The sequence below is a fragment of the Grammomys surdaster genome, unplaced genomic scaffold, assembly GCF_004785775.1.
Source record: "Grammomys surdaster isolate TR1022 unplaced genomic scaffold, NIH_TR_1.0 167, whole genome shotgun sequence".
Lineage (NCBI taxonomy): Eukaryota > Metazoa > Chordata > Mammalia > Rodentia > Muridae > Grammomys > Grammomys surdaster.
Window position 1 is genome coordinate 8284381 of NW_021604615.1, and position 21856 is coordinate 8306236.

Here is a 21856-nt window from a genome sequence, read left to right on the forward strand (position 1 = left end):
TCTCTCTCTCTCTCTCTCTCTCTCTCTCTCTCTCTCTCTCTCTCTCGGTTTACATTGGCCATCCCTCTTTACCCAAATGTTCCTGGCCTGGCAGGTTGTCATTGGCTGGGGTGGAGCCCTGTGTCCCAGAACCTGGCCATGGAACTAACAGGGAATCTGCGTAGAACTAGAAGTCAATTTCCTGGGGCAGGAGTCCACGTTAGTACCCTCAGAGTAACACGTGGCATGGGACACTGAAAAACAGGACACTGGGCTCCGTGTGCTTCGTGTCTTTAAGTAAAGATGCATTCTTGCGAATGCCAGAGTGTCTGAAGGAACCAGAAATAAAGTCATGAGAAGCAGAAGCAAGCTTTATGAGAACCTGGGCGGGTTCCCAGACTGAGAAAGTTTGTCTGAAGAGCCTGTGAAGACCCACAGCACCCTGCAAACCAGCCCTAACCAGGGACCCCAGATAGTGAGGAAGGCCACCCACAGCAAAGCATCCACTAGACTGTTGGCACGCTCTCCTGGAAGAGTCCCAAAGCTGCACGAAGCTCTAAAACGTCCTTTTAACTGGACCCTTCTTTGTCATTAGGTTCTCAGAACCAATGGTCTTCCCTTCAGTATGGACAGCCCTCCTGTCTGCTGAGTGTTACTGACTATAAGAGCCGAAGTCTGGTCAGCAAGCTGAGCAAAGTAAGAGCAGGCCATGGTAGGTTAGGGTCAAAGGTTAGCATGGCACAGGGGAGAGGGGCTGGGGGCTCTGCAATTCAAAGCTGTTCTGAGTTCCCCGCCCTGAACCTTGAAACACTCATTTACCAGGCTTCATAAGAGCTGGAGTGTCGGAGCACCTTGAGAGGGATCCGCAGCTCCCCGAGAAACTCATCCCCAAACTTCAGGTTGCTGGCGTTCCAGAGGTCAACTCTGAAAAAGATAAGCAACTGCCACTCCAATCTCACCAAGCAGGGCCACCTAATGAGCAGGGGCAGAGGGAGCCTGCTTCCCGGTGCAGGCAGGGAATGAAGGCCTCCTGCTCTCAAAGTGAAGACTTTCACCGAGGGCCGGTGAACCAGGCTGCATTGTGGAGTGGAGATTTTAATTCTCGGCGCAATGGACTAGCAGTGGGCAGACAGGATACCTGTGTCTGGGAGCCAGTGGGGACCCCCAGCTCAGTCTGTAGGAGGGAACTACTGGGGTCACTACCCATGGCAGAGACAAATAGCTGTTCCATTCTTGGCTATGACCCTTCACCTAGGACCCAAGGACCCTAAGCAAGCATTAGTGGTCTGTTAATGCCTGGCTCTGCCCCAGATGTTCCTGCAGGCCTGGCACATAGAGTAATAGCAATGCCATAAGGCTGAGCATGCCCACAAGATAAAATATAGAGTAATAGCTATGCCATAAGGCTGAGCGTGCCCACAAGACAAAAAATAGCCAACCAGGACAGATGTCCACCACGGCTATACCTAGGAGGGATGTTAGACACCCGATAGTCCAGCTTTGAAAACTTAAGAGTCCTGCCTTTGTCTCCAACACCCACTAGACTGTAGGGTGTGAGCCATGATCAAGGTGTACCCTCTGGAGGGCCTGCGGCTGGGTCCCAAGGAGTCTCAAGCTACACAGTCTGCAGTCATGGTAGTGTCCATTGCTTCTTGGGAGAACGGGTCACTCAGGGATGCTGTTTCCCCAAGAGAATGCTCCTTGTTCCCACAGATTAGGGGTTGGAAACCTGGGATAACAGTGGGTTGGGAGCACGGTACCCAGACTGGCTCAGCAGGGTGCACAGCCAAAGCGTTGAAAGTCTTATATAGGTTTTACCATGCCTTGGCTATTAGGGCATTACTATGGATGAGGGTGTTTTAGAAGACTAAGCTGTCCTTCAGTCATGTTCGCCAGTCGCACAGAGCACAGCTGCATGACCAGGGGCTTCACCGAAAACACGTATGTTGGAACCCGCCCCTAAGACAAAGGCCCCTGCTGGCAAGCCTGATCACATGATAGCCAGCATCATCCCCAGACAACTTAGATGGATTTAGGAATCCACAGGGGGAGGACATGGTGCACACCAACCTTGACAGAAGACTTGGTTTCTATAGCAACAGGGCAGAAAGACCCACACAGGACCCACACGGTACCCAAAAGGAATCAGTAACATCAGAGGAGATGGCTTTGCAGGGGCAATCAAAGCCTCAGAGACTCATATGAGACTCTGCTCAGAAAACAGCCTGGAGAAAGGAATCTGCTAGGTGGTAGCAGGCTTTCCCATAGGGCATTGCGGAGTAGGAGGAGGAGGAGGAGGAGAGGGAGGAGGAGGGGGAGGAGGAGGAGGAAGAGGAAGAGGAAGAGGAGGAGGAGGAAGAAGAAGAGAAGGAAGAGGAAGAAGAGGAAGAGAAGGAGGAGGAGGAAGAGAAGGAGGCAGAGGAGGAGGAAGAGGAGGAGGAGGAGGAGGAGGAGGAAGAGGAGGAGGAGGGGGAGGAGGAAGAGGAAGAAGAGGAAGAGAAGGAGGAGGAGGAAGAAAAGGGGGAGGAAGAAGAAGAGGAGGGGGAGGAGGAGGAGGGCCTTGTCCCCTGGCTGTCTCTAAAATTAATCCCAACCTTTGTGAGTAGCAAGTACAGGGGGTGTAAAGCCAGCACTGGAATGAGACCCCAAATGGCTGTTGCTGTGACGTGCCAGGGCTACCTCCACAGTTTGGAACCTGTTAAGTGACTGACCTCTGCTGCTTAGATGCTATCACCCTCTGTAAGGCACTCACCGGATTTCAAGTTTGTCCACGTCCTCCTCCTCGAAGTCAAAGTGGGACTTTTTGCTGTAGCTGCAGGGTCTGGTCACCTGCAGTCAGATGGGAATGAGTAATGTCAGACTCCCCAGTCAGGCACCTGGGAGAACACAGCTTGGCATCCCACAGGGAAGAACCATACTCCTTGCCCGCCTGTGAAAATCAGAGGTGAGAGCTTCTGGACTAGGAACTCGCCCTGAGGCCACACCAAGCCATGGCAGGGGCTGATTTCTCAAGAGGGGGCAGGGACCTGTGCATGGAGGCAGCTTTTTCCATCTCTAAACTGCCTATCGAGTTCATGACCTTGCAGGTACCCAGGCTTCTTGTCCTAATGTCACGAGGCAGGAAGCTAGGTCTACAGGGCAGTAACCTAGACTCTTAGAGTCTCCTTTTTACTCTCAAGAAAGTACGGACAATTCACCCCACCATACACACACACACACACACACACACACACCACATACAACACACACAGTAGGTCCTACAACAGTGCTCAGTTCACTGTGGTGGTTCAACCTGTCTTCCAACCCCAGCAAGATGTTCTGGAGAGTTTACACTCTGGGAGAGGTCAGGAAACCGAATGGACGGTCCAACACCCTTTACATATGACAGTCCAGAATGGCGGGTTCCTGGAACGTAACAGGCAGAGGCCTGATGACATATCCTGTCTGCCCCACACAGAAAGCTTGATTCCTAGCACCATATTAACACTGTCTGATGACTGAGGCCTCAGACCACAGCATCCAGGAGGTGGAAGCAGGGGGATCAGAAGTTCAGAGTCTCCTTAGCTACACAGTGAGTTCAAAGCCAGCCTGAGATACATGAGACCTTATCTAAAATCAGTAACGACAATAATAACCAGGTGCTGGAACTGGAATCCAGGCTATGAGTAATGCCGAGAAGCTGGCTCTGCTCTGGCCGTGCAGCGCAACGCTACCTCACAGAACATCCTTCACAGGGATTGGAGGGAAGCTTTCTGCTCCAAGCCCAAATCTCGAACTTGACACTCACGTTCCCTAACCACGAGGTTTAATTTACTTGATGGCGAAGAAATACCAAAGCCACCCGCCTCCTCCTGAACACCACCCCTAACTGTCTCAACTGCTCCTCCCAGAAACACCCATCGGATGCAGTGGCCTTCCTACACTAATAAGTCCTCCTGTCTCTTTGCCCCTACCACCTCCGTGTCTCTTCTCGGTGACTCTCAGAGAAGCATGTCCCATCTCAGCCGTGGATATCCCTCAAGTATCACCTCAGGAAGGCTCCAGTCTTCTCCGCCACCCTCTCTCCCCAGCAAGGAAGACCCTAAGGGAAGTCTAGGAAGAACTCTATCGGGAAGCTACTTCCTCTTAATGCATACTCTGTGAGGGTCTGCATAGTCGGTCAGGCAGTTTGCTTTCTTCCCATTTCCCCACAAGTCTGTCTCCAGCCTAAGTCAAACAGTGATTAGAAGCCCTGGCAAGTCTTGTAAGCCGGGTGTTGCTGCTGAGTCACAGGATGGAAAGACTGACAGCACCAGCACCTGGAGTCTGAAATGGGAGGGGCAGGGACCCCGCCTGCCTTTGGCTGTCTTATAGGTGCCCACGACATGGTTCTCAAGCTTCTCCAGGACACTGAGTTAGTCCTATGGGCCGGAGCTCGTGTCTCTAGCAAGGAAACTGGCCACTCACAGCTCCAAAATGCAGGGTCTCACACAGTAGGTCCACAGTAGAAGTGAGGTTGCCACCAGAGCGGATATGGTGTTAGAAAAGTCTCTCCTCACTCCTACCGTACTGTAACAGCCTAGTGGAGTCCTCCAGGGGCCGCGGACAAGGACGGACACAGCTGGCTTTGATTTTCAATACCTACTAAACTCACATTCTCTGACCACAAGTTCATGCACACCGGGAGAGCCTGCCGTTGGAGTGAGTGCCCACTGCCTTGTCCTGCTCTGTGACCTCTCCGCCTGCCCATGGCAAGTATTTCCTAGCTGCACAGTTGTGGGGTGCTGCTCCCCATCACTCCTCCCTGCACCCCTCAGGTCACAGACCTGCCTTCAGGCCTCTTGCTCCCTGCCTTTCCCTAGCCTCCGTTAAAGAGGAATCATGGGATTGGCTGAAGATTGTCCATTGTTCTGACTCCTGACCTGATTCCACGGTACCCTAGTTAATGTAGATTTACAGAGCCTCCTCGGGTCTGAGAGTACCAGTCTCAGGTCGGGAGCCCCGCTCAAGCTATTCAGGAGTCCGTACTTGAGAAGCCCCGCTCCCCTCAGCACTGCAGCAGGCCTCTGTGCCACCAAAGCTGTGTGGCTTTTATTTTTTTTTATCTATTTGGGATCGTGTATCTGTGCAGTGTGTGTGTGTGTGTGTGTGTGTGTGTGTGTGTGTGCATATGTGTGTGTGCACATGTGGAGGTCAAAAGTTGATGTAGGATGTCTTTCCTCAACTGATCCTCACAGTTATTTTTGAGACAGGGTCTTTTTCACTGATTTGACTGGCCAATGAGTCTCAAGGACTCACTTGTCTCCTTACCCTAAGAACTGGAATTACAGGTATGCACGTCCGTACCTGGATTCTTTAGTGGGTTCTGGGGACCTGAACTCAGGTCTCTATGTTTGTTTGTCCAATACTTTACTGACCCTCAGGCATCCTCTATTTTTTAAAAATTAAGATCTAGCTACTTAACACCCCTTAGTCTGGAGGTTGCTATGTAGACCAGTCGATCCTTACACGTGTGGAGATCTTTCTGAGCGCAAGGGAGTTACAGAGGTTGGACCACAGTGCTGGCCCACAGTCCACCATGATATGAGGTTATGAGCCACATACATCATTCCCTTTCCCTCCTGCTGTGGGGTAGGCTCTGAAGATGGGAACTGAGGCTTTGATTGTCTCCCTAACTGCCAGAACCTGGTGCCGAAACATAAACAAACAAGAGGCACTGAGGCTGAGAGGAGCCTCCAGCCTCACCCTTCTTGACTAGCCTGCTCTGGTTCTTAAGAGGCCCTGGGGTGATCTGAGCTGAATCATTTCCCCTTTTTTACTCAAACCCTCACGTTTCCGGAGAAACGAACCTCACCCTGCTTGGGGAAGCTGTGGCGAACGCACAGGAAAACAAAACCCTCAGAACCAAACAACCAAACCCTGTGTCCTGGTGACTGTGACGCTTCCATCTGCCCCTTCTGACTGGAGCCAGATGGCTCAGGAAGAGACACTCGGCTTTGGTCTCCTGAGACTGGGGAAATCTCTAAGGGAATCAAATGCCACCCAGATCTGAGGCTCCCCAGGCTGGGCCAGGACAGCTCCCGAGACACAATCAGGTGGATTGGATCGAAACTTGCTCCCGGTCTAGGTGCCAAGGCTCAAGGTTCTTCTGATTGAAGCACTGACCTCAAAATAAAACACCTCATCAAACTGGGGGTTGTTGGTTTTCTTCTTCACCTTCGTTTTCTTTGCTTCTGACCTGTAGTGAAGAAAGAAAGAGTTAAGAGAAAAAAAAATGGCTGTCAGCTCCAGACGGGTTTGAAACCGAGCTGTCAAATGTACAGTTGTTTACCACCTTTATTTATCTCACAAGTATTGTCTCTCTCCACTTCCAGATGGTATGTAAAACAGGGACCTTTTCTGAGCTCAAAATACCCAGTACGAAGCTCACAGAGGGTTTCCGAGAAACAAAGACACTTTACCGCAATAAACCTATAAATCTATAAAACACATTCCACTTCAAAGTGTACCTACCCACCCAACGAAAAGGGTGTCAACCTCTTGGCTCCGGAGCTTAACCCTACCACCTCCCACCCCCCACAACCCAGAGCTGAAGCCCTGGCAGGGTAGGGTATCAGAAGGGTGACTTGCCTGAAGGGTCCGGCCAACGTGACTGTGGCGTAAGGGTCACACTGCCCGTTCACAATAGGGAGGCCCTGGCACTCGAAGATGCTGAGACAAAGAAGACAGTGGTCAGGGAAAGGCTGTGCTGGTCAGGTAGATGGAGCCAATGCTTACCAGGCCTGGCAAGTTCTGGCAAAAATGTAGATCAGCAGTTACCAAGTGTTGTGGAAGGACAGAGGGCAGAGCAGGTGGCCTTCACCAAACTACCTCTTAGGGTATTGAGCCCTCTGGCCACCAAGGTCACAGCCCCTCCAAAGCACCTAGGTAACAGCTAAATACCAGCGTGTCACTCAGGGCCAGCACTGCCCTCTGCTGCTCAGAGGCCTGCATTTACAACTCCTTCATGGGGCCCCTCTTGCTTCCCCAAAGAGCAAGCTCTTAGCCTGGAAACCCATGACTGCCTACAGGCAGGAGATCCACAGACAGACCGTGGTTGTCTATACATTTTGACACTGAGTACCAGTATTTTCCTGCACTGGTCCGTGAGTCCCTATCTCTGCCACTCTCAGGCTTTTGCCTGACTCGACCTCATAGTTTCTAGTTCCACGGATCTTTTAGTCAGATGCTAGGCTCTGTGAGGTTTAGGAGGCTAAAAGAAAGCTTCGGTTCCCTGGCTCCTGAGTTTGTGAATTAGCCAAGAGTGGATGTTGGGAAACAAACTCTGGCCCTCTGCAAGAGCAGCAAACGCTCTTAACCTCCAAGCCACTTCCCCCCCCCCCCCAACTCTGGGATCCTTGAGATTCAGAAGCCATGTTTATTTGACTTAAGACTCAGGGATAGCCCCACACTGTGCACGTGTCTAAGTACAACTTTTCAGGAATCAAGGTTCACAAACACAGGGCACGTTGCGGGAAAAATTAAATGGTAATCCACGCTACACTGGCATGGTACCAACGGACCAGTGTCTTTCTCCTGCCTCTCCCCTTCCTCTCTCCATCCAGAAGTCCCACCTCCTCACCCAGTGATTGGTCCCTTGAAATCTTTATTCGTTAGGGGAAGGTTCTGCCACAAGGGCAACGTATCTGTGTGAATGAGAATGATAATAAAACGTCCACCACGTCTCCGTTCCTGAACTTTATAAACGAAGAACTTGAAACACGGTAAGACCCCAAATCTAGAGTTTAAAGAACAAGAATTGTGGAGTTGTGTGTTTAATAGTTATGGGCTGTGCTCGTCAACTGAACCCTCCAGATGTGCCTGCACTGAGTTTGTGTGGAGATGTTGGATTATGGTGTCATATACCAGTGAGCTCACCAGGGAAACGCAGTGTATGGAGACGTCTCGGAAGGTGGCATCTCCACTAATTCCCGACCTAGCCTACGTGGAAAGCTTGGGTCTCACTGCTGCACTGAGGGGCAGGGTTGTTAACTTTCGCTTCCTATCTTTACTGGACAGCTGAAGACGGGTAGGTGTGTCGAGTAGCCACTACAGGATTAGTCTCTGTCCCCCATATTCCCTTCTCGGGGTCATGCTCCTATATCCTTAGCTGAGGACTCTTCACAGCTCCTGAAAACAGCCGCCAAGCTCAGGGTGGTGAGGGGAAAGCTGAGCCAGTAGCAGACTGTCAGTTTCACCGTGGGGGTGTTCTAACCGTGTTAGGATACTGCACAAGGCCTTAACCTAACCGTGGCCAAACAAGTCCCTGTTCTTTGTAAGTTACCTGGCCTCGGGTATCTTGTTACAGTAATAGGAAACAGATGGTGACATTCTTAATCACCAGAGCCCACTTCTACTTGTCCAACCACGTGGAAGACTCTCCAAGACACAGCTTGGGTCCCTTGTAGAGGGAGAGAGGGCCTCTGAGACCTGAACGCCATCAGGACAGGTGTGCTGTATGGCGCTATTCTACACATGATAGAAGGAGAGGAAGCAATGAATCTGTCTTGTTCATGATATGAACGGGCAGGTCTCAACTTGGTGTACAGTCGCAGGGTCTGGGTGGGGCCGACCTAAAGTATGAATGCAAAATGGAACGTGCCTATCTACACTCCCCTGGAGTCACAGATTGCTATAGGACCCGCCACCCTTACAGAGGGGCTGCTGGGTGCTCTGCTGCAAAGCTAGGAGTGACCTCATACATCTATACATACCCAAGTGACTTCCTTGTTGCTCCTGTTCCCCGAATGTCCGCTCATTTCTATTTCTAGCTCTGGAAAGCAGTGCCTACTTCTTAGCTGAAGTGTGGTATGAAGTATGAGGTATTAGTATGAGGTTTGACTGAATAAGCCAGGCTATCTGCAAGAGCTGTGTATCGTGCCCAGGGTGGATGTCAGCTCCATGGGGGGACATGAGAGATGAGAAAGGCAACCTCTGGGGAAACGTGGTATGTCCTCAGCTCCTTGGGTGACTTACCGTGCAGCAAGTTTGTGGCAGACGACACCAGTGTCCGTAATGACCTCACTCAGTCTCAGCTCCAGGTGGACCTTGCCCTGTAAGGCACAAAGACAGTGTCACAAGTAGATAAAGCTTGTGGGAAATCTGCAGCCTTTCAAGTGGCTGGCACTTGTTCCAGAAGGTGCCAAACCTAGACTCAGACGTGAAGAGAGTGGGTGCAGCCCACTGGCGTTATACTGGCTTGGACGTAATGGGCTTAAGAGCATGTAAAAAGGACACATGGACACACGGCCCCCAGAAGTGCTACATATGCATATGTCCAGGGCGTGTTGTCGTGAGACAGAGTAGGAAAGACTCTCCCAAGAGGGCTGCAATCTCCACGGGGAGGCCAGAGCATCCAAGTCTCATTCTCCATGAAGAATGCTAAATCTTCACGAATGCTTCTAGAAGGGCAACAGGTAGCTGGCAACCCCAACCTCCTTTGTATATCTCTACATAGCCACTCCATGAGAATGAGGAGCGAAAGGCATCAAGAGAACAAGACCTGCTCCCCAGCAGCATCCACGTGGGATGTGGGACCTCCTGTGGGTTAGGTGTACACAAACGTTAATCCAAGATGCCTGTAATTAGAGAGACGGGGAGGCTAAACCAGGCAGTTTCCAAGGCCTCTTGTGTTTGAAACCTTTGGGCTTTGGAGCCTTCAAACAAGGCCTTGCCTAGGAGAGCCCAAAACTGATACCTTAGTTCACAACAAAGACATCTTACCGATCTGTGTCACCTCGAGCTAGGCTTTCACCTTATCAAGTATAATTCTGTTGTCCCTCAGCAACTACTCAGTGATCTCAGTTGAGTGTAGCATCCCTTCAAAGACAGTTGATTTCAAACCTCACCAAAATCCTATGTCTTGCCGTTAAAAAAAAAAAAAAAAAAAAAAAAACAATGAACTATGACTCTCCTAAGAGAGAGTTCCTACACTTGGGTGGTTTGCTTTCTGTGACTGTGTATGAAATCCCACCCATGCTCTCATGAGTGTGAGGATCTCACCATTGCTCTCACGTGTCTTTCTTCTGTGAGCCTTTCTCTTAACCTTTGGACTTAAGTATATATTCGAATGTCTCCATTAAATTCCAGCTCTGCTTCACACTAACCAGTCCCGAAATTCTCTTTTGTATTGAAGCCACAAATCCTGATTTGACTTGAACTGAGATCTCTAAATGTCTAGGGACACTCCTTCAGGCTTCTGAGTCGATGGTGGGCGCCATAAGGTGTCCTGGTTGTCTTGGCCAATTTGACACAAAGGTATACATAATTGAGAAGAGAGAACCACCATTGAGAAAATCTCTTCATAGGACTGGGCTGTAGGCAAGCCTGCGGAGCACGCTCTTAATCAGTGATTGATGGGGAGGGCCTAGCCCATTGTGGGCTGTGCCATCCCTGGACAAGCAGTCCTTGACTGTACAAGAAAACAGCCTAAGGAAGCCATGAAGTGCAAAGAAGTAAGTAGCGCCCCTCCATGACCTCTGCACCAGGTCCTGACTCTTGGTTCCTGTTCTGGGTGATGGACTGCACGTGGCAAGGTAGAATAAACCTTTTCCTCCCCAGGTTTCTTTCTTCCATGTGTTTTATCAAAATAATAGGAACCATAACTAAGATAGAAGGACCATGTAGGTGGATACCAGCTCTCCCCACCCCGTTGCCCCCACCCTTAGCTGTTTAGTGGTGAGGAAAACCTCCAAACCCTAAGAAGCACAATCTCAAGTGGTTTTTGTGGCTCTATTTTTCCAAGACTGGTGGAGCTTGCCTGAAGCTCCTGCCTGGCGCTTGAGTAACTGGTGGCTGCGGAAGTGGCCATCCCAGTCCCCCGAAGTTGGCCATTTTTAGGACCCAGCTGTGAGCTGTTCAGATGGATGGAACTCAGTTCATCTTTTAGCCTCTGAAAGGCAGAAGCACTGGGGTGAGGTAGATGACCCCACCTCCCACAGCTGATGGCAGCTGCCTTCCTGTTTCCTGTTTTTCCCACACTCTAGCAGTGCCCCCAAGACTCAGCACCAACACTCCTCACAAGGGCGGGTCCCACCTCAATGAGCAGCGGCTTCCGTTTCTAGAGGTCTGGGAGAGGCCAGAAGGAGGTGAAAAAGCGACTACTTCGTGACCCCTCTGCACCATGAAGCTGCTCTAGGCAAGCCTGTGGCCAGAAGTCACTCTGGTTCCAGCCCTGCACATGATGGGCGTTGCCCGTAGGGCGAGGTGTCAGGGTGGAGGCTGGGAGGTGCCTCTTGCCCTGTGGTCAGGTGGCTCACAGCAACCCATCAGGTCTACACCTGTGTTTCAGCCCCTCAGAGCCTCTGTTCCCAGGTTCCATATTTGGGTCCAGTTAGCTTCTGCACTACAGGGACAGTTGCCTGCCTTCTCTTCAAGACCTACTGAAGGGCAGACAGGTGGCTTCTAATTCACTCTGATCTGAGAGAGAAACACTATTTGATGGTCCAGAAAGGATGTGCCACAAGTCTCCCCCTCTGGCCTTAAGATGAATATCAAGAATGTCCATGAATGGTGGCGGTGACAGGTGGCAAGTTTCCACTGTATGAGGTCCCGAGAGGAGCTAATCGGAGTCCCTAGACCTTGTCGTACAGCAGGGAACACTGGGGACAAGCAAAGTACCTTTAGTGTCATTCATCAGATACATGGGGGGAAAACCACAGACTCCACTCTCAGAACTCACGGGAACAGACTAGAAACTAGTAACCAAAAGAAACACACTCCAAATACATGGAAATTACAAAATCCAAAAATCACCCTGGTAAAAAAAAAAAAAAAGTCTCAAGGCGAACTTAAAAGTATTTTTAAATAAATGAAAGTACAGCTTGTCAGAACTTGTGGGTGCCACAGAAGCACCCCATTAGAGGGTTATTCAGAGTACTAGCTGCATGCTCTGGGAAAGAGAAAGACCCAGAGTCAGTAAATTAGGACAGAATTAATCCTCCGAAAGCAGAAATAACCAAAGACCCGATTGGAAGGAACACACACACACACACACACACACACACACACCAAAAACATAATCTGAAAGCAGGAAGTGAGAGGAAATCAAAACCCCAGTCAGATCCGCTGAAGAGATCATTAAAGTGATAGACCTGTAGTCAGTCAGGTTACCAAACAGAAAGAGAAAGATGCAACTCCCCAAGACCACAGTGAGGGTGTGCCCAACCTGAGCATAGAGTGGAATGCCGCCGGTGCTGCAAGCTGGTTGTGGCCCACTTAACACTAAGGGTGTGTACTTTGCAAAACAATGACTGCCAACGCCCATCACAAGGGGGATTGTCAAGACTCACGGAAGATGTACACAGCTCAGATCTCTGCTTAGTGTCCCTATAAACTTAACTGGTAACAAAATTTTTAGTTTATTGCTGCATCATGAAACAGATAACTCCTGGCCAGTCCCCCATAAGAGGGTGGCTCGTTCATGGACACTCCTCTCTAAACCATCCCTACCAGCCTGAGTGGTCATGAGGCCACCGAAGGGAGAAAGGTGGAGATGGATCTAGGTGAGATTTGTGATGCCAAGACGAAGCGAGGCAAGGAAAAAAAAGGGGGGGGGGAGTGCAGGGAAGCAAAGAAGCCAATACTCCCAGCCTCCAGGCTCTCAAAACCCCCAGAGACAAAGGTGGCCCTTGACCATGGACAACCGCTGGCAACCTCTTCTATTATCTGACACCACAGAGACACTCCCAAACACCGTGGACGAGGTGGCATGTCCACCCCTTCTCTGACCTTCGGGGTCAACTCATATCCCCAAGGTGGTATTTGCCTGTATGAATGAGAGCTCTAGGGTGACAGAGAATATGTCCTGAATACATCACATATCCATAACCGGTTCAGAAAACAGATCTGGGAAGTCACAGTAGGGGAGCAGCCAGCGAGTTGAGGACCAGTGCTGTCCTTCCCCATACCATTCAGAACTGGGGGATGCTGGAGGATGCAGGATGCCCCGTCAGCTGCAGCCCCTGCCTTCTCGACAGGACCATCCCCATAGCTGACAAGCCTCTGTGAAGGGAGCAGCAGAAGTGGCTGACTCCGTATAAACGAGCGGCTTATCAAAGGCTTTTGAAAAATGTCGGTTCCAGAAGGAAGCAAGACATTTGGCTGTCTTTCTCTCCATGCCTGTGACGCATGGTCTCTCCTGTGGGCCCAGTTCCATCTGTCGTAATGTGTGACTCCTTCCCATGAATTACAAAACAGGTGGATCCAAGAACCCAAATGCTTTCTGCCCCTTCTAGAAACTGTAAATGTGACATTTCAAAACAAGCCACAGCTGCCGAGCAAAGATGGCGGTTACCATTTAAAGGTCAGACAGAGGGGAGGAGCTGCCTCCCTAGCTCAGCCTCTGTGAACGAAGCTGTAGCATCAAACGCACCAGTGAGGAACTGAGTCCCTCAGAGATCTGTTTATCCCTCAGCCCAGCAACAGCAGCCTAGACTTATTTTTTAAGACTATTTTTTGAGATTTGTTCTTTTGATGTATGTGGGTATTTTGCCTGCATGTACAGCTGTGCTCCGTGTGCACGCAGTGCCTGCAGTAGCCAGAAGAGGGCGTTGGATCTCCCGGAACTGGAGTTACAGATGGTTGTGAGCCTCCGAGCGGAAGCTGGGCTTTCTTTAATTGTCGATCTATCTCCCCAGCCCTTTCAATAGCCTTTCATGATCCAAGATCTCAGGATCATGAAGGGTAGTGGGAAGGCACAAGTAGGAACTCATGCGATGACACTAGAGGGCTGGGGTCAAGATCTGTTTTCACTGACATAAGCGCAAAGCTTCAAGGGAGAAAAGCCCACCCCAGTGATACCTTAGTCACCTTCTGGCATTGATTAAGAAACCCCTCTCCAGACATGAGACTGACACATGCACCTGTATTGATAGCTCTGTGGTGATAAAATGGTTCTGAATCCCGACTGTAGTGGCTGTGATACAAATGTGTACACGGGCTAAAGTTGCAAAGCAATCTACTAACCCAGCAGTGCCGATAACTCACATGCTGTCCACGGGTTAACAGGTATGTAAAACGTGGTCCAGGTCCCCAGCCTAGGGAAGGCAGGGATCCTGGCACAGTAAAACACTCATGGACTTGCGACATAACACTCAGTGAAACAAGACAGTCACAAGAGATGGACTTTTCTCACCTGAGTTCTAAGCAAAGTCGGTGCCTTCCCACCCACCCATGCCCTCATTCCTGGCCCAGCAGAGTGGAGGATTCTGGGCCTGGGAACCTGGGTTTAATGGGTTGAAAAGAGTTCTGGAGAAGGGCCGTGGGAAGGCACAACTAGGAATGCACACGATGACACTAAGCTGTACTGAGCAATGGTTAGAATGGCAAGGTTTACGAGACGTGTGTTTTACACGCTAAGATAACTGAACAGAGCGTGTGCGTGGTTGTGAGTGTGCGTGCATGTGTCTGCATATATGTGTGTGCTTGTATGCATGCGTGTGTGTGTGCATATGTGTGTGTGCCTGTGTGCATGCATTTGTGTATACATGTGCATGCACATGCGTGTGTATCGTTGTGCATGTATGTGCACATGCGTGTGTATCTGTGCATGCATGTGTGTGTGCGTCTGTGTGTACATGCATATGTGTATGTGTGTGTACATGTATATGTGTATGTGTGTGTACATGTATGTGTGTAAATGTGTATGTGTATACACATGTACATGCATGTGTGTGTGGATTCTTGTGCATGTATTCACGCACATGCTTGTGTATCTGTGTGTGCATATGTGCATGTATGCATGTGTGTACACTGGTAAGATCAGACAGAATAAGTGCACAGTCATGTGACCTGTACCGGCCACGCCAGGGTCCTCACAAATGGTACCCCATCTTTAGACAGGAAAAAGATAACATCCAAACTTCCTGGCAATATTCCCTGTGGACTTCCGTCTGCAGCTTCCTGTGAACCTGCAGCCATTCAAACATGAGATGGCTGATAAACAGTAAGAACGTGTCAATGAAATCTAACTCAAGGAAAACTAGGCCTGGGAAGGGATCCCCGAAGCTCTGTGCAGGCGCTGAGCTGACCTCGTCTCTGGGGAATCTCATGAGGAATAAGCCTGAAACTCCCAGCAATGGAGAAGCTTCCTGAGCCAGGGAGGGAAGGCGGGAGCAGGGACTGTTGCCTTCAGAAAGGCTCTACTTTCCTGCTAGAGTGCTGTGACTGCTTCTATAGGTGATTGCTGCATAACTGAGCTCCCTCAGGTACAAGTGGGCCCTTGGGAGGCTGGGTCAATGACTAGGAAATCAGACGTGTCCCTCTATGGCTGAGATTTCTGCAGGCTCATTTGCACCTTGGCCATGAGAGATTCTATTCAGTGCCTTACTGTCTCTTGTGCTGATTTCACTGCCAACTCTATGGGTGACCTTTGACCTTGGCAACCCTCGCCCTGTGCATAGAAAAGCCAGACTGAGGAAGAGAAACCTTGAGGATGTGGGACAGACAGACTAGCCTAGACTTAAGTCCTGTAGTCCTAGGACACACAGATGCCCAGCTCAGAGCTTCCCCCGTTAACTGTTAATAAATTCTTTCTGCTGAATTACAGCCTGCCTCTTTATAATATGTCTGTTTCATGGACTTTCCCCAAACTCCATCTACACAGGATAAAACCAGCATAAATCCCCATATCCCACAATGTATCTAGCACTGCTAGGCTACATGTAAATCTCTACAGCCTACAAAACCCCTACTTTATACAGATGAGGCTTGCAGAAGCTGGCCACCTACCCATGTTACCCCTGAACAGGGGAGCTGAATTCTGTGACTCAGCTCGCAGTCATGACATGGCCACAGCGAAGTGAAAGGTCAGTGAAGCTGTCCTTTATCTAAAACCAGGGCTCATGACAAGGGCCACAGTGAACAGGTTTGCACTCAGGGTTTGTGACCCCTGCTTCATCCCCTCTTACAGGCAAGTTCAGGAGTGACCATGCTAAGGGTAGAAAGGCCAGGCTACGGGATTTTATGCTGCTCACAAAGGGACAGCCATGCCAGACCTACTTAACTAAGTGTCCATGATCTCTCTATCCCTGTAAGCTGGGTGCTCAATCCTAGAGAGCACACTATGCAGGCTCGCCATGGGGAGGCGGCTGAGGTGATGGGAACACGGAGGTTGGCAGATCCTGTGGCTCAGCTACTCTCAGCCACTCTCAGCCACTCTCTCCAGGAATAGCAGCACACAGCCCGGCCCAAGTACACGATTCGATTCGCTCTTTGCCTTCTTTGTTGCCTCCCTCCCCACCTTCTGTATTTTTCAAGTTGCTTCCATCTGCCTGACAATGTGTACCAGTAACCAGAGCAACAAACACGACCGAGGAGCAGGCCTGCAGAGCTCAGTCACGGAGGTGAGGACCCAGCATGCCGGCTCCCTTCCCACCTCAGGCCCAGAGCCTATAGCTTATCTTACCCCAGCCCTACACGTGGGCGAGCCTCACCTGCACCTCTGAGTCTGCATCTACATGCTGCAGCTGGAACCAAGTGTCCCTGTTGTGGTACCTCTGCAGGTCTTCCTTCTGGATGGCCACCTTGCCTGGAACACAGAGAGAGAGAGAGTAAAGGCCATGGAGGGGAACCTGTGGAAACACACGAGAGGTCAAGGAGGTTGCAGCCCCAGTCCGTAGCGAGGTTAAGACTTGGATGATCCACACGTCAGAACACACTTCACACTGGCTTTGGTCAAGGCTGCGGACTTGCCTGTTCACATAACAGCACTTCCCGAGAGCCAAATGGCACAAGAGCCAGTTTTTACAGGTAAGCACTCTTCCACCTCGCCTGTATCTAAGTTGCTGCAGCAGGCTGGCTATGAGAGAAAGGGGCAGGCCTATTTTCTGCCATTAGTGGCCTGCCAGGCTCTCACACAGCCGATTTGGCTATCTACCACCTCTGCTGCCGTCCTTTCCCCAGAATGTGGATGGGAGCAAAGCACACTACGTAGGTTTATGACAACCTGGTAGGAGTGTGTGTCTACAAATAAAAGCTGTAGAACGGTACAAAAATGTGTATCTTTTACTTATGTATCATGTGGCGTACGTGGTGGGTGACCATGAGCATGTGCCTGAAGGACAGTGGTTGTCACAGGGGCCCTCCTCCCCTCCCTGTTGGGTATTCCTTTGATTTTTTTCCACTATAGGGTCCTGAGGCCTCTGACCACTGAAGGTGGCTCTTGCAAACAGACCTTTGTCCCACAGTGGGAGGTGACTTTTTTTTTTAAGTCTCTTGTGAATTATCCCACATGAAAGTTTCCTAAGATGGAGCTTATGTCTGTGGAGAAGGATGACAAAATCCTGCGGCTCTGTGCTCAGCTCGCTGGACAGCAGGCTAACCTCTGAAGCATGAAGCTCTAAGGGTTATACCCTTGCTACTCTGTGCTTTGGGGGGGGGGGCCCCCCCCCGCCCGGGGGGGGTGGGGGCTGGCATATGTATAATACTTATCCTGACTCCTGTTCGAGACATCGCTACTAGCATTTATTTTTGGAAGTCCTTCACTCAACTTATACAAGACTCAAGACATTCAGAAGGAAGAAACAGTAAAGCAGCATCTCCTTCCTGGGGTCCAGCATCTCCCTCTCCTGGAGTCCAGCATCTCCCTCCTGCGGTCCAGCTTCCACATGGGGCGGGGGTTTAACAGCTTCTTGTTCTCCCAGCTGTGAAATGGATTAGCTCTCCCCATGGGCTCGCACATCTGCATGAAGTCAGCTTCTCTTCTGTGTTGTCAGACAGAAGCATCAGGCTCCTTGACCCCTCCCAGCTACAGAACTCACATCAGCCTCTACACAGAACCCACTTCAAGCATTTTGTTATAAAGCCCCAAATGAACCGGAGCGCCTGGCGCCCACACTGCTGACCCAGGCCCTGGAGGAAGTGTAGCAGTTTAGGAAGGACGGTAAGCTCAGTTCGAGATACACACCGGCTTGTGACTCAAGCTTCATAAAGAGCAGATCCAACCAAAGCTCCTCCCCCTCTCCAAGATGGAGCAACTCATGCATGTGCTAGTATGTTTTCACTCGCTGTGGACTTTTCCAGTGAGGCTACTTTGTGAGACATACTTATGCTGTCATACGAGGCTAACAGTTATAGAACTGTGTGGTGCGGCTAGAATTCCATCTGTAATCTTTCACACTGTCTGAGGGAGATGCTGGACCCCAGGAGGAAGATACTAGACCCCGGGAGTTTGATGCTGGACCCCGGGAGGGAGATGCTGGACCCCGGGAGGGAGATGTTACACTCATCCATTCATGCACTGTCTGCTAGGCCTGGCCCCTGCCCCTGTGAGGCAGATGGGGTCTTATCTGTTTCCCTCTTCTTTAGAAGCCTCTACTGAAACTGACCTCAGTTTAGGTTTCTAAAACACACACAACCAGGTCCCTCAGGCCCTTTCCTCTTTGACAAGAGAAAACTGTCACCTAGAGGTCCCCATTTCTCATGGCCCATGGCCTTAAAGCAAGAGGCCATCAGGCCAGCCACTGGGACTAGTGAGGACTGACAGATGTCTCACAGAGTATCTGAGGTCCTGACAATACCTCAGAGAGTACCCAAGGACCCAAGCCAGCTGTGCTATATCCTGAGAGAGGAACTCCACCCCAAGACCTCAGAGGGAAATCAAAACCTTCAAACACCAGATCTAAGAAGGCCTCCCATGTCTAAGAAGGTACCCCAAACTCAAGAGTGGCATTAAATCTTAGAAAGCCCCTCAGCACTCTGAAAGAGCCCCAAATCTTCAAGAGAGCAACCCTCTAGTGAAGGGACTAGAACCTGGCAGTGGCCAACCAAGGTCTGTCAGAAAGAACTGGCTTCTAGGGTGTCAGCATTCTAGCATTCTACACATAGAAGGGCAAGCTCCCCTCTGTCCTCTGGACTTGGGGCCTGGAGCCCTGTGCCAGGCGGAAGCCAAGAGAGAGGAAGGGATCGATCAGTTCAAAATGGCTGACAGCAGCCACAGCCCAATGGACGTATAGTGTCCCCAGGAAACAAACAAAGCCCAGTCAACAGTTGCTTGCAGAGCAGACCTTCCCTGGCTGTGCCTGAGCAGCAGCTAGTCCAGGGGATCCCTGTAGCAGGTCACAGACTACAAGCAAACCGCCAGCAGAAGAGCCTAGGCCCAACACTCTCAAGAGACTACAGGACACCACCCTGAGGATGGCTAAACTCCATAGCTAAGTACTGACATACTTAGAAAGGCAGCCAGTGGTTATAAAATAAACTCAAACAAATCAGTAGCCTTCCTCTACATGAAAGATAAACAGACTGAAAAAGAAATTAGGGAGATGACACCCTTCACAATAGTCACAAATAATATAAAATATCTTGGTGTGAATCTAACCAAGCAAGTGAAAGACCTGTATGACAAGACCTTCAAGTCTCTGAGGAAAGAAATCGAAGAAGATCTCAGAAGATGGAAAGATCTCCCATGCTCATGGATTGGCAGGATTAATATAATAAAAATGGCCATCTTGCCAAAAGCAATCTACAGATTCAATGCAATCCTCATTAAAATCCCAACTCGATTCTTCACAGAGTTAGAAAAGGAAATTCTCAAATTCATTTGGAATAACAAAAAATCCAGGATAGTGAAAACTATTCTCAACAATAAAAGAATTTCTAGAGGAATCACCATCCCTGACCTCAAGCTGTACTACAGAGCAATAGTGATAAAAACTACCTGGTATTGGTACAGAGACAGGCAGAAAGATCAATGGAATAGAATAGAAGACCCAGAAATGAACCCACACTCCTATGGTCACTTGATCTTTGACAAAGGAGCTAAAACTGTCCAGTGGAAAAAGGACAGCATTTTCAACAAATGGTGCTGGTTCAACTGGAGGACAACATATAGAAGGATGAAAATTGATCCATTCTTATCTCCTTGTACAAAGCTCAAGTCCAAGTGGATAAAGGACCTCCACATAAAACCAGATACACTGAAACTAATAGAAGAGAAGGTGGGGAAGAACCGGAATACTTGAGCACAGGGGAAAAGTTCCTGAACAGAACACCAATAGCTTATGCTCTAAGATCAAGAATTGACAAATGGGACTTCATAAAATTGCAAAGTTTCTGTAAGGCAAAGGACACTATCAATAGGACAAAATGGCAACCAACAAATTGGGAAAAGATCTTTACTAATCCTACATCTGATAGAGGGCTAATATCCAATATACACAAAGAACTCAAGAAATTAGACTCCAGAAAACCAAATAACTCTATTAAAAAATGGGGTATAGAGCTTGACAAAGAATTTTCAACTGAGGAAACTCAAATGGCCAAGAAGCACCTAAAGAAATGTTCAGCATCCTTAGTCATCAGGGAAATGCAAATCAAAACAACCCTGAGATTCCATCTCACACCAGTCAGAATGGCTAAGATTAAAAACTCAGGTGATAGTAGATGCTGGCGAGGGTGTGGAGAAAGAGGAACATTCCTCCATTGTTGGTGGGACTGCAAGATGGTGCAACCACTTTGGAAATCAGTCTGGCGGTTCCTCAGAAAATTGGACATAACATTACCTGAGGATCCAGCTATACCACTCCTGGGCATATACCCAGATGATGCTCTAACATATAACAAGGACATATGCTCAACTATGTTCATAGTACCCTTATTTATAATAGCCAGAAGCTGGAAAGAACCCAGATGTCCTTCAACTGAGGAATGGATACAAAAAATGTGGTACATTTACACAATGGAGTATTACTCAACTATTAAAAACAATGAATTTGAGAAATTCCTAGGTAAATGGATGGAACTAGAAAATATCATCCTGAGTGAGGTAAGCCAATCACAAAAGAACACACATGGTATTCACTCACTGATTATTGGATATTAGCCCAGAACCTTGAAATACCCAAGATTCAACTCACAGGCCACATGAAGCTCATGAAGAAGGAAGACCAAGTGGGGGTGCTTCGGTCCTTCTTAGAAGGAGTAACAAAATACTCAAGGGAACAAATATGGAGACAAAGTGTAGGACAGAAACTGAAGGAGGGGTCGTCTGCAGACCATTCCTGAGTATCCATCCCATGTGCAGTCATCAAAAGTAGACGCTGATGTGGAAGTCAGGAAGTGCATGCTGACAGGAGCCTGACATAGCTGTCTCCTTAGAGGTCTGCAAGAGTCTGACATATTCAGAGGCAGATGCTCACAGCTAACCATTGAACTGATCATGGGGTTCCCAATAGAGGAGCTAGAGTCAAGACTGAAGGTGCTGAAAGGGTTTGCGACCCCATGGGGAAAGCAACAATACCAGCCAACCAGAGCTCCCAGGGTCTAAACCACCAGCCTGGGAGCACTTAGGGAGGGATCCATGGCTCCAGCTGTATATGTAAGGGAGGATGGCCTTGTTGGGCATAGGTGGGAGAAGAGATCTTGGTCTCATGAAGGCTGGACGCCACAGTGGGTGGGAATTTGAGGGTGGTGAGGTGGGAATGAGGGGTAGGTAGGGGCACATCCACAGAGAAGCAGGAGGAGGGGTGATGTGGATGGGGGTTCCTGGGCGGGGGGGGGATGGGGTAAGGGGATAACATATGAAATGTAAATAAAACATCCAATAAAAAAAGTTTTAATCCAAAAAAAGAAAGAAAGAAAGAAAGAAAGAAAGAAAGAAAGAAAGAAAGAAAGAAAGAAAGAAAGGGAAAGGGAAAGGGAAAGGGAAAGGGAAAGGGAAAGGGAAAGGGAAAGGGAAGGGAAGGGAAGGGAAGGGAAGGGAAGGAAAGAAAAGAAAGGCAGCCGGCTCCTCGATGAGCTGCCTGACAGGGAGTTTTCCCACACAGTGCCTGCCCACCTAGAGGAAAACCACCTGCCCTGGTTTCTCCCTTGTAAAACACTTGGATTAACACATTTCACTCATTCTTGGAAGCCATGACCT

General features: G+C 49.5%; 1 protein-coding gene across 1 annotated transcript in view; it reads right to left on the reverse strand.

Annotated features, from left to right (window-relative positions):
* The window catches only part of Rasa3 (RAS p21 protein activator 3), a 114543-nt gene that overhangs the window by 23667 nt on the left and 69020 nt on the right, over positions 1–21856 (reverse strand). The window contains exons 4-9 of the mRNA XM_028766289.1: positions 16431–16525; positions 8974–9050; positions 6589–6669; positions 6124–6196; positions 2732–2808; positions 799–903 (exon numbers count right to left, since the gene is read on the reverse strand). Of these exons, the coding sequence (XP_028622122.1) occupies positions 799–903; positions 2732–2808; positions 6124–6196; positions 6589–6669; positions 8974–9050; positions 16431–16525 (508 nt within the window). The remainder of the gene's footprint in view (positions 1–798; positions 904–2731; positions 2809–6123; positions 6197–6588; positions 6670–8973; positions 9051–16430; positions 16526–21856) is intronic.